The sequence below is a fragment of the Mastacembelus armatus genome, chromosome 9 (assembly GCF_900324485.2).
Source record: "Mastacembelus armatus chromosome 9, fMasArm1.2, whole genome shotgun sequence".
NCBI lineage: Eukaryota > Metazoa > Chordata > Actinopteri > Synbranchiformes > Mastacembelidae > Mastacembelus > Mastacembelus armatus.
In genome coordinates, this window is record NC_046641.1 from 25,364,831 (window position 1) to 25,378,021 (window position 13,191).

A 13,191-nucleotide genomic window follows, 5' to 3' on the forward strand; every position below is an offset into this window, starting at 1 on the left:
ACAGGTGGAAGAAGGTAAACATGACAGGTGGAAGAAGGTAAATATGACAGGTGGAAGAAGGTAAACATGACAGGTGGAAGAAGGTAAACATGACAGCTGGAAGAAGGTAAACATGACAGGTGGAAGAAGGTAAACATGACAGGTGGAAGAAGGTAAATATGACAGGTGGAAGAAGGTAAACATGACAGGTGGAAGAAGGTAAACATGACAGGTGGAAGAAGGTAAACATGACAGGTGGAAGAAGGTAATATGACAGGTGGAAGAAGGTAAATATGACAGGTGGAAGAAGGTAAACATGACAGGTGGAAGAAGGTAAACATGACAGGTGGAAGAAGGTAATCATGACAGCTGGAAGAAGGTAAACATGACAGGTGGAAGAAGGTAAATATGACAGGTGGAAGAAGGTAAACATGACAGGTGGAAGAAGGTAAACATGACAGGTGGAAGAAGGTAAATATGACAGGTGGAAGAAGGTAAACATGACAGGTGGAAGAAGGTAAACATGACAGGTGGAAGAAGGTAATCATGACAGCTGGAAGAAGGTAAACATGACAGGTGGAAGAAGGTAAACATGACAGGTGGAAGAAGGTAAACATGACAGGTGGAAGAAGGTAAACATGACAGGTGGAAGAAGGTAAACATGACAGGTGGAAGAAGGTAAACATGACAGGTGGAAGAAGGTAAATATGACAGGTGGAAGAAGGTAAACATGACAGGTGGAAGAAGGTAAATATGACAGGTGGAAGAAGGTAAACATGACAGGTGGAAGAAGGTAAACATGACAGGTGGAAGAAGGTAAACATGACAGGTGGAAGAAGGTAAACATGACAGGTGGAAAAGGGTAAACATGACAGGTGGAAGAAGGTAAACATGACCGGTGGAAGAAGGTAAACATGACAGGTGGAAGAAGGTAAACATGACAGGTGGAAGAAGGTAAATATGACAGGTGGAAGAAGGTAAACATGACAGGTGGAAGAAGGTAAATATGACAGGTGGAAGAAGGTAAACATGACAGGTGGAAGAAGGTAAATATGACAGGTGGAAGAAGGTAAACATGACAGGTGGAAGAAGGTAAACATGACAGGTGGAAGAAGGTAAACATGACAGGTGGAAAAGGGTAAACATGACAGGTGGAAGAAGGTAAACATGACAGGTGGAAGAAGGTAAACATGACAGGTGGAAAAGAGTAAACATGACAGGTGGAAGAAGGTAAACATGACAGGTGGAAGAAGGTAAATATGACAGGTGGAAGAAAGTAAATATGACAGGTGGAAGAAGATAAACATGACAGGTGGAAGAAGGTAAACATGACAGGTGGAAGAAGGTAACATGACAGGTGGAAGAAGGTAAACATGACAGGTGGAAGAAGGTAAATATGACAGGTGGAAGAAGGTAAACATGACAGGTGGAAAAGGGTAAACATGACAGGTGGAAGAAGGTAAACATGACAGGTGGAAGAAGGTAAACATGACAGGTGGAAGAAGGTAACATGACAGGTGAAGAAGGTAAACATGACAGGTGGAAGAAGGTAAACATGACAGGTGGAGAAGGTAAATATGACAGGTGGAAGAAGGTAAACATGACAGGTGGAAGAAGGTAACATGAAGGTGAAAGGGAAACATGACAGGTGGAAGAAGGTAAACATGACAGGTGGAAGAAGGTAAACATGACAGGTGGAAGAAGGTAAACATGACAGGTGGAAGAAGGTAAACATGACAGGTGGAAGAAGGTAAACATGACAGGTGGAAGAAGGTAAATATGACAGGTGGAAGAAGGTAAACATGACAGGTGGAAGAAGGTAAACATGACAGGTGGAAGAAGGTAAACATGACAGGTGGAAGAAGGTAACATGACAGGTGGAAGAAGGTAAACATGACAGGTGGAAGAAGGTAAACATGACAGGTGGAAGAAGGTAATCATGACAGCTGGAGAAGGGTAAACATGACAGTGGAAGAAGGTAAATATGACAGGTGGAAGAAGGTAAACATGACAGGTGGAAGAAGGTAAACATGACAGGTGGAAGAAGGTAATATGACAGGTGGAAGAAGGTAAACATGACAGGTGGAAGAAGGTAAATATGACAGGTGGAAGAAGGTAACATGACAGGTGGAAGAAGGTAAACATGACCGGTGGAAGAAGGTAAACATGACAGGTGGAAGAAGGTAAACATGACAGGTGGAAGAAGGTAAATATGACAGGTGGAAGAAGGTAAATATGACAGGTGGAAGAAGGTAAACATGACAGGTGGAAAAGGGTAAACATGACAGGTGGAAGAAGGTAAACATGACCGGTGGAAGAAGGTAAACATGACAGGTGGAAGAAGGTAAACATGACAGGTGGAAGAAGGTAAATATGACAGGTGGAAGAAGATAAACATGACAGGTGGAAGAAGGTAAATATGACAGGTGGAAGAAGGTAAACATGACAGGTGGAAGAAGGTAAATATGACAGGTGGAAGAGGTAAATATGACAGGTGGAAGAAGATAAACATGACAGGTGAAGAAGGTAAATATGACAGGTGGAAGAAGGTAAACATGACAGGTGGAAGAAGGTAAATATGACAGGTGGAAGAAGGTAAACATGACAGGTGGAAGAAGGTAAATATGACAGGTGGAAAAGAGTAAACATGACAGGTGGAAGAAGGTAAACATGACAGGTGGAAGAAGGTAAATATGACAGGTGGAAGAAAGTAAATATGACAGGTGGAAGAAGATAAACATGACAGGTGGAAGAAGGTAAACATGACAGGTGGAAGAAGGTAAACATGACAGGTGGAAGAAGGTAAACATGACAGGTGGAAGAAGGTAAATATGACAGGTGGAAGAAGGTAAACATGACAGGTGGAAAAGGGTAAACATGACAGGTGGAAGAAGGTAAACATGACAGGTGGAAGAAGGTAAACATGACAGGTGGAAGAAGGTAAACATGACAGGTGGAAAAGGGTAAACATGACAGGTGGAAGAAGGTAAATATGACAGGTGGAAGAAGGTAAATATGACAGGTGGAAGAAGATAAACATGACAGGTGGAAGAAGGTAAATATGACAGGTGGAAGAAGGTAAACATGACAGGTGGAAGAAGGTAAACATGACAGGTGGAAGAAGGTAAATATGACAGGTGGAAGAAGGTAAACATGACAGGTGGAAGAAGGTAAACATGACAGGTGGAAAAGGGTAAAGAGCAGCACAGGGCCACAGCTTGGACTGAGATTCCATGGGGAGGCTGAATTGAACGCAGTGATGATGTCCACAGAAAACTGAACCAGCTGGTGCAGTTTTCCACAGCATGAAGCCCACAGCCTTCTCTGTGCTGCTACTTTTATAGGCTCCTCTGCTGTTTTCAGGCCTCATGGGAAATGGTGTTTGCTAACGGAGATCTAAAAGATTCTAAAAGCTACTGTACTTATTCATCCACTTATTCACTTCCTATTTTCTCCTCTCTCCACGGCAGCCTGAAAAAAAAATACTACGCTTCACTAATGTCCATGAAATACTCATAACAGCAGGGAACCAGGAGAGATGTACTGGTGCACTGTGGGTAAAGCAGGTCAGTGAAGCTGAAGCAGGAGGAGGAGCAGGTACAGCAGGAACAGCAGGAGGAGCAGAAGGAGTAGGAAGAGTAGCAGGAGCAGCAGGAGGAACAGGAGCAGGTACAGCAGGAGGAATGACAGGAGGAGCAGAAGGAGGAGCAGCAGGAGTAGAAAGAGTAGCAGGAGCAGCAGCAGGGGGAGCAGGGGGAGGAGCAGGTACAGCAGGAGGAGTACCAGAAAGAGTAGGAAGAGTAGCAGGAGCAGCAGGAGGAGCAGGTACAGCAGGAGGAGTAGGAAGAGGAGTATGAGGAGTAGCAGGAGCAGCAGGAGGAGCAGGTAAAACAGGAGGAGTAGCAGGAGAAGCAGGAAAAGCAGGAGCAGCAGGAAGAGCAGGAGAGTAGCAGGAGTAGTAGAGGGAGCAGGGATAGCAGGAGTAGTAGAGGGAGCAGGGACAGCAGGAGGAGCAGCAGGAGAGAATGTATTCAGGTACTGAACCCCATGATCCGATATGTCTGCATCCTCCTAGCTCTAAAAATACAACATGGTTACTACGGCAACAGACTGAGGGGCTTCAGCGTTACCACGACGATGCCCAGGAGGAGGACGCAAAGTGGTGGAAGAATCAGACCATTTACTGCAGTAAAACTAGAAATACCAGAGTAAAAGAAGTAAAGGTCCTGTATTCCAAATGTTTCTGCAGTTTCAGTGCAGGTGACTTACCTCTCAGCTCTTCTTTGCTGGTTTCTTCTTCCTGCTCTTCTTCTGTGGTGGAGAACAAACACCTGTAGCCACTTCTGGTCTCTGACTCCACCCGAGGCAGCCTCAGCCAATCACAGCAGCTGATCCCTTCAAAGGAAATCACTAATCAGGCAATGAGGAGCTCACGTTTAATGTCCACTCAACCTGCTCCTCCAACCCCCCCCCGACTCCACATGAACAGTTAGGGTCCATGTCAGTTACTGTGGATATCACACACACACAGACACACACACACGCACTGAGGTTGTGAAACATCAAACAAAGGCAGAAAAGACAAATTAAAGAGGGACAAGGCAACGTGACCAGAAACACTAAATCTGCTTTATCACAGGTCAGCACACTCTGGGCATTGGAGTACGCACGTCCTGTAAAAAGCACACAAGTATTGGGAGGTTCATGTAGTAAAAGTACACAAGTATTGGGAGGTTCATGTAGTAAAAGTACACAAGTATTGGGAGGTTCATGTAGTAAAAGTACACAAGTATTGGGAGGTTCATGTAGTAAAAGTACACAAGTATTGGGAGGTTCATGTAGTAAAAGTACACAAGTATTGGGAGGTTCATGTAGTAAAAGTACACAAGTATTCTAAGCTTCATGTAGTAAAAGTACACAAGTATTCTGAGCTTCATGTAGTAAAAGTACAAAAGTATTGAGAGGTTCATGTAGTAAAAGTACAAAAGTATTCTAAGCTTCATGTAGTAAAAGTACACAAGTATTCTGAGCTTCATGTAGTAAAAGTACACAAGTATTGGGAGGTTCATGTAGTAAAAGTACACAAGTATTGGGAGGTTCATGTAGTAAAAGTACACAAGTATTGGGAGGTTCATGTAGTAAAAGTACACAAGTATTGGGAGGTTCATGTAGTAAAAGTACACAAGTATTGGGAGGTTCATGTAGTAAAAGTACACAAGTATTGGGAGGTTCATGTAGTAAAAGTACACAAGTATTCTAAGCTTCATGTAGTAAAAGTACACAAGTATTCTGAGCTTCATGTAGTAAAAGTACAAAAGTATTGAGAGGTTCATGTAGTAAAAGTACAAAAGTATTCTAAGCTTCATGTAGTAAAAGTACACAAGTATTCTGAGCTTCATGTAGTAAAAGTACACAAGTATTGGGAGGTTCATGTAGTAAAAGTACACAAGTATTCTAAGCTTCATGTAGTAAAAGTACACAAGTATTCTGAGCTTCATGTAGTAAAAGGACAAAAGTATTCGGAGCTTCATGTAGTAAAAGTACTAAAGTATTGGGAGGTTCATGTAGTAAAAGTACAAAAGTATTCTAAGCTTCATGTAGTAAAAGTACACAAGTATTCTGAGCTTCATGTAGTAAAAGTACACAAGTATTCTGAGCTTCATGTAGTAAAAGTACAAAAGTATTGAGAGGTTCATGTAGTAAAAGTACACAAGTATTCTAAGCTTCATGTAGTAAAAGTACACAAGTATTCTGAGCTTCATGTAGTAAAAGTACACAACTATTGGGAGGTTCATGTAGTAAAAGTACAAAATATTCTAAGCTTCATGTAGTAAAAGTACACAAGTATTCTGAGCTTCATGTAGTAAAAGTACACAAGTATTGGGAGGTTCATGTAGTAAAAGTACAAAATATTCTAAGCTTCATGTAGTAAAAGTACACAAGTATTCTGAGCTTCATGTAGTAAAAGTACACAAGTATTGGGAGGTTCATGTAGTAAAAGTACACAAGTATTCAAAGCTTCATGTAGTAAAAGTACACAAGTATTCTGAGCTTCATGTAGTAAAAGCACACAAGTATTCTGAGCTTCATGTAGTAAAACCACACAAGTATTCTGAGCTTCATGTAGTAAAACCACACAAGTATTCTGAGCTTCATGTAGTAGTACACTGTCTTGTGCACAAGTGTTCAAAACTGGAAAAACTAATGGAGCCATTGATACTTGAGATAAATATTCTTTTATTACAGGAAGAAAACGCTGTACACAAACGCGCTGAGCTCGTATACACACAACATTTATTAGGTTAACTTCAGGTGTAGTAACTGATCGTTATTTGATTATAACTAGTAACAAATGACATCGCAGTTTACAGTAACTGATGTGACAGTGACATAAAAAATCCTGTTTTTGTGATTGAAGCTCACGTGACATCAGCTGAACCAGAAGCTGTGAGTCTGACAACCAAACCCGACCATGGGGGGGGCAGTCAAAATACAACATCAATTAAAATACATCTATGTATGCTGGAAGAAGTACTTAGATCCTTTATACAGTAACAGTAGAAATACCACAGTGTAAAAATCTGTACCAAGTCAAAGTCCTGTATTCCAAATGTTACTGCAGTAAAAGTCCAAAGTACCATCATCCAAATGTACTTGAAGTATCCAAAGTTAAAGTACTCCTTGTGCAGAATGGCCCATTTCACATGAATGTATCTGATATTATTGGATTCTAATTATTGATGGATTATTGAAGCACTTGTTTGGTTGAGGAACAGGTCTGTTAGCAGTAAAGAAGTATTTTTACAGTGTGGTATTAGTACTTGTAGTGATTGAAGGATGTGAAGGCTTCGTCCACCATGTGAAATAATAAATACAACCACAGAGTGATCGGCTGCTCTCAAACTAAAATCAATATTAGTTTTCCAGGAAACGCTGACAGACTGTTGGACTTTCACCTGAGAAAACCTGCACAGTAACATCAGGTCACTTCAGCTCAACCTGACGAGGCAGAAAAAGACACGTCTCCTGAGAATCAGCCTGCACAGATGTGACCATGTGAGGATTAAAATGCACCAATAAAATGAAAGAGCAGAACAACTCTTCATCTCCAGAGACAGAAAGTACAACAGCTTGTGTCCGTTCAGAAATCACTTCATTAAACTCATTTAACTCGACAAACACACACTATTCAACTATACTCTACTCGACTCTACTCGACTCTACTCGACTCAACTCAACTCAACTCGACTCGGTTTAGGTCGTTTTCCATTACAACTGAGTACCACCTCAACGTGGGTGGGGACGTCATAGCACGGCGGTGCAACACATTGTTTCAGAGCAGCGTTGGTCATTTGCCTCGCTGAAGATGATAAAAATGGCAAAACATACGGTCGCTGTTGCTGATTTTTAAAAATGCCGGGTTCTTGATTCTCGTGTCGGACGTCGCTCTCATGACTCTTACAGTGACGTCACTCCCTGTCCAATCAGTGTCTGTTGATGTCACATTTTAGTATCGGCTCAGCTCGCTTGGAACCTCAGCCAAGCAGGTACTAAAAAAATACCTGCTACCAGGTACCATCCCATAATGGAAAACCAAAAAGTCAAGTCGAGTCGAGTCGAGTCGAGCAGCGTTAGTGAAAACATGCCCACATGTACCTTCAGATCAATTGTCACTTCAAAAGTCCTTGATCCTGTTTCACAATGAGATGAAAAATAAAGTGACATTTATTTGCTAAATATCTGTAAAAAGGAGTCAGCCAGGCTAATGACAAACATTTTGTTATTTAATTAAAAATATGGTTTTCTGTGACCCAGAATTATCTTAATCTTTAACAAGATATTTACTGACATTTTAACAATAACTGCTACATTAATTTATAATGAAATGAATTAAACCTCATCCTAACCCTGATGCATGCACATACATTGGGACTGTACTTCAGGAATGTAAAAATGACAACTAATCTTAGCTTAGCATTAGCATTGGACCTGATCTTTCTTTAGAAATCCTGCTAACTGTAGTTTGAAACAGCTGTGGTTAGCTTTAGCGTTAGCCACATTGCTCTGATTACTGGAGTTCTAAGACTAAGCGGACTACAGTTCATCTCCTCAGGTACATTAGCATTAGCTGTAATACTGGTAAATAATGGTAAATACTCAGAAATGCTGCTGTAACTGGCCAAAGGCTGACTATAGTTAGCTTTAGCTGGGCCGATAACATGTTTGGTTGGTCTCCAATGCTAATCTTCACTTAGAGCTAGCTTGTTAGAAGTATTAGCATTAGCTAATAAACAGCTTATTAGCATTAGCTGCTTTCTGTTGGAACAGAAACAGTTGAAGTTAAATCAGTTAGACATTTAGTGCTGTGTTTTATGGGCCCAATCGTGGACAAACATAATGAACTCTGGCATTGGTTCATAAATATTAAACATTAAACAAATAACCCTTGGACAGTAAAGTTACACAAACTGACTGTGGTCTCAAATGTCTACAGGGCTGATTTGCAGTGTAAACCAACCAGTGGACACAGGAAAAGTAACACAGTAAAACACTGACATCTGACGAAAGTCATCATGCACATGTGGTTTTCACATTATTTGTAGTCACAGGTGAGTTCATTTTACAGACGGCAGCTACATCTGCAACAGGAAAACCTCCTAACTCCAGCACCACTGAGCGCATACGCCTGTGAGGACTTAGGGGCTTTCCAGAGGACATCAGTTTGTGTTATTGGCAGGGTGGAGTTACAGTGTGGTGGAGGTAGTCTGACATCACCAGCAGACACAGTGGACCACAGCTCCCAGCATGCCCTGGGACTGTCAGCAGGCAGGGGCAGAGCCTCTGGTTCAGGAAGAGCCAGATAGTCTTCAGTGTTTAAAAATAAATATTAGAAAACAGGAATAAGTCCATCGTTTATAATAAATGATCAACCTGAGGGGAGTTTATGTTTCTGCTAAACGCTGATTTTTATTTTCAGGCCAAACTGTGGAATAAAAATGGAAATAAAATCTTCTTCTTCTAAAAAGGTGAACATAATAATTGAGTGAATACGGTGTAAAAATCGAATGTGCTGGTGTTTCTGTGCTGGGTGGGGGTAGTACAGCTGGAGTCTGGACTCTGTCTGGCCTCAGTATTTATGAAGGTCTGCTGCACTCCTGTGGACACCAACTATACTAATTCATCTCATATTACTTCCTGTTCTGTCAAAGCAGAAATTTAAAAGAAAAATATTTCAAAATAATAAAACTAAATATTTGGAAATCAATTAAATTCAAACTTTCTCAGTGAACAACTGAGTTTTCATACGATTGAGACAAAAAGACTTTAAACACTTTAGTAAAAATTAGAGACGCTTTCCACAGTGGCTTCAAAGTCACTAAAAACTTTTTGTTCTAAACTGCCAGGTTCGCTCAAGACAAACCACATTTTTCTGTCAGTTTTGTGGGTCAGATCTAAAGACTACAGTACCCACAAACCTCAGCTGTGAAGACAAAACCTCACAGTCAGATCAGTGATCCAGGAGATGTCTGAGGTTCTGTGTTAAAGAACCACTTCCTGTCACAGAGGCTCAGCCTGCATACCACACTCTGATAAGGGATCAGGTCTTGATCGACAGTTCCCTGAACAACAGGTTCCTGAATGACAGGTCCGGATGAACAGGTCCCTGATCGACAGGTCCTTGATCGATAGTTCCCTGATCAACAGGTCTCTGATCTACAGGTCCGGATCGACCATTCTCTGAATGATAGGACCCTGATCGACAGGTTCCTGATCGACAAGTCCTGATCGACAGGTCCTGGTCGACAGGTCCCTGATCGACGAGTCCTGATCGACAGGTCCCTGATCGACGAGTCCTGATCGACAGGTCCCTTATCGACAAGTCCTGATCGACGAGTCCTGATCAAGAGGTCCCTGATCTACAGGTCCTGATAGACAGGTCCCTGATCGACAGGTTCCTGATCTACAAGTCCTGATCAACACGTGCTTGATCTACAAGTCCTTAACGACAGGTCCCTGATCGATAGGTCCTTATTGACAGGTCCCTGATCGACAGGTCCCCTATCGATAGGTTTGTAACAGACAGATTCCCAATCAAGGAGAGTCCAGTCCACAAGTTGTGTACTGACAGGTAGATAATCGACAGGTTCTCAATCAACAAGTTACTGATCAAAAGGTCCTGATGTTTAGAGGAAACATGTTGGATTTTGTGGGTCCAGAACAAAGGTGTCACCAGCGGAAGAATCAGTTCCAAACCCCATTAGAACATCTGATGAATCAGTGCGATCAATCAGTGTGACATACAAGTAACAAAATCAATAATACATCACAGATATCTATCAAAATAAAACCAGTGTGAAACTGTTCTTTCAAAATAAAAGCCCCTTTGGTTGCAGAATGCTGACAGCTACAAGCAGAACAAGGCGAGTGTGTTTTTGTGTGTGTGTGTGCATGTGTTTGCTATGGGGGTGGGGACGACAGATGGAGTGTGTGTGTTGTGTGTTGACACCCTCCTCTCTCAGAGGAAGCTCGGTCTGTCCATCTGTGTTTACATGATGTGTATTTATATTTGTGTGTAGAATGTGTGTGTTGGTGTGTCGTAGGTGTGTGTGTGTGGCTCAGCAGCAGCAGTGAAGCTCGCTCGCCCTCTCTCTTGCTCAGACCACGGTGCTGACGGAGGGATCTGATAGGTTGAGCTGGCCGGTGATGTCAGTCGGGTACGGCTACAGGCAGAGACAAAAAGAGCAAAAAAACACACACATCAATTCAACACACACACAGTCAAACAGCCTCACAGCCAAAATGGCGGCAGCTGATTTAGCAGGATTTAGTGCTGCTCCGGTTCTGAATTGAACATATTGATGATGCACTTAGTGGTCAGTTTGTTAGGTACAGCTGTCTTAAACACAGGCTGAGTCCACATCCCTGAATGTCCTGGTGTTTCCATCAGACCTGCTGTTTGACCCATGTCAGTCAGGGACATGGACCAGGTGTGAACCCCCTGAGCTCCTAAACTGCCCCCATGCACAGACTGAACTGACATGTGAAGAACAACAACATCATTTGTGCTCAATTTCCTCCAAAGCTGCTGGGTTCCCATATGTTCCTTCCAGTTTGGCTCCATCAGGAGCTTCTCCATAAATGTCCAACCAATGTGAAGGTCCTGGTCTCTCCACTGCCCCCCCTCCTCCATGTTGATGTTTCCCACACTGAATGATGACGACAGGCGACATGTGCAGAGGAGGGAGACGTTAAAACGACCACATGGATTCTGGTCTGACCGTTCTGACGGAGCTCACACACTCACACATCGGACAGGAATCAGATCTAGGACCCCATATGCAGGTGGACCAGATCTGGTCTGAGACCAGCTTGTTTGGTCTGTTTGGAACATCAGGTCTGAGAAGGATCAGTTGGGATGTGGACGCAGCCTGACTCAGTTTATTAGAAACCCCTGTGTCAGTCCCAGTCAGTTTATTAGGAACCCCTGTGTCAGTCCCAGTCAGTTTATTAGGAACCCCTGTGTTGGACCCAGACAATTTGTCAGTTTGTGTGTCAGACCTATCAGTCTAATCCAACAGTCCTGCAGTGAATCCTCCTCCTTGTTTGTCAGCGTCTCTGTGAAGGTTTCAGTCTGATGCTGCTGAATTAAATATTATCTTCTTTCATGTAATCTGAGCTCACATCAGTGCTGCCACAGGGAGCATTAAACTTTCATCTGCTCCAAGCAGCAGCAGGACTCACATTTTGTTTCTGTGACGCTGGTTTAAATTTTCAAAATGATGATTTGCTGGAGTTTTGATGTGGGACTTCTGTAGCGATCAACGAATGTGGTAAAATGTGGCGGTGCATTGTTTTCAGCACAGGTGTACAGTCTGCTTCAGATCCTCAGGGCAGAACTTGGTTCGATGGAAAACCAGCATGGACTAAACGACCTAAAACTATTTATTACATCACATTTAGGTGTTTTAGATGTCAGTGCCTGGATGTCTTGTTTTACAGATCAACCAGGAAATAACCTGAAATTTTAGTTGTAGTGTCAGAGGTGCACAGAGAGAAACTGACACATCACATGACACCGGTTTCTGTGTTGATTCCAAAGACTGGATTTTAAAGAGCTTGATTACTGATCTGCCATGTAACATAGTCCCTAGTGTGCCACAGAGTCCCTGACGTGTCACAGAGTCCCTGACATGTCACAGAGTCCCTGACATGTCATAGAGTCCCTGACATGTCACAGAGTCCCTGATTACTCCTACAGTCCCTGATGTGTCACAGTCTCTGATGTGTCCTACAGTCCCTCATGTGTCCCAGAGTCCCTGATGTGTCACAGTCTCTGATGTGTCCTACAGTCCCTGACGTGTCCCAGAGTCCCTGATGTGTCACAGTCTCTGATGTGTCCTACAGTCCCTGACGTGTCCCAGAGTCCCTGACTGGTGTGCTGCTGTGTCTTCGGCCATGCTTGCAGAGGAGGACAGAGGCAGTGTGTGTGTAGTACAGCATGTAGAGTCTGGACATGAGTCTGGACACCATTCAAATCCACTGAGAGGAAAAACACTCATATAGAAAATAAGGAGAAATGATCACAAAGAGAAATGAGTCCCCCCCTCAGTGTGATCTGCCTGGGACTTCACATTAAAATGTTCTAATGAGGTTTTAATGTGAAGTCGCAGGCAGTGTGTGAGAGTCTGAACCTGAGAAAAGACACTGGACCAGTTTGACTCCCTTCACTTTAAGAAACAGGCTGTGCAGAGAGACGCGATGCAAAATGGCCGACTGCTGTGAACAAAGAGACAAAACCCCGTCACATCTCAGACGTGGGGAAGGAGACAGGCTCTGACAGCACTCTTCACCAGAGCAACCCCAACCTTTTTCCAGATTTTACTTCTGTTTGAGATGGAAAGAAACTAACAGGCTGCATTTCTTCCACACAGACACTGAAAAATAAAAAGAGGAGCAGGCGGCGGCCGCAGACGACCATCAACCCTGAGGACAGAAAAGATCAGAAGTCCTAGATTCATTAATGATGCCATGTCTGAGAGGGAGCAGAGCGTCCTGTGGGGAGAATCTGCAAAAGAGACGTGTTAGAGGAGAAAAATGAGTCCGTGCTGACCGACCTGCCAGGACAAGAGCTCAACATTAGTGGAAGACCAACAGAAGGACCAGCTGAAAGGTCGGTGGGATTTTCTGAGTGTCAGCGCTGAGATGAAGGGA

The 13,191-nt window shown here is 42.9% G+C and overlaps 1 protein-coding gene across 1 annotated transcript in view; it reads right to left on the minus strand.

Annotated features, from left to right (window-relative positions):
• Nucleotides 1-10,179: 10,179 nt before the first annotated feature.
• Nucleotides 10,180-13,191, minus strand: part of grin1b (glutamate receptor, ionotropic, N-methyl D-aspartate 1b) — a 38,367-nt gene continuing 35,355 nt past the window's right edge. Inside the window, exon 22 of the mRNA XM_026321173.1 lies at nucleotides 10,180-10,700. Within this exon, the coding sequence (XP_026176958.1) occupies nucleotides 10,635-10,700 (66 nt within the window). The 3' untranslated portion in view covers nucleotides 10,180-10,634. The remainder of the gene's footprint in view (nucleotides 10,701-13,191) is intronic.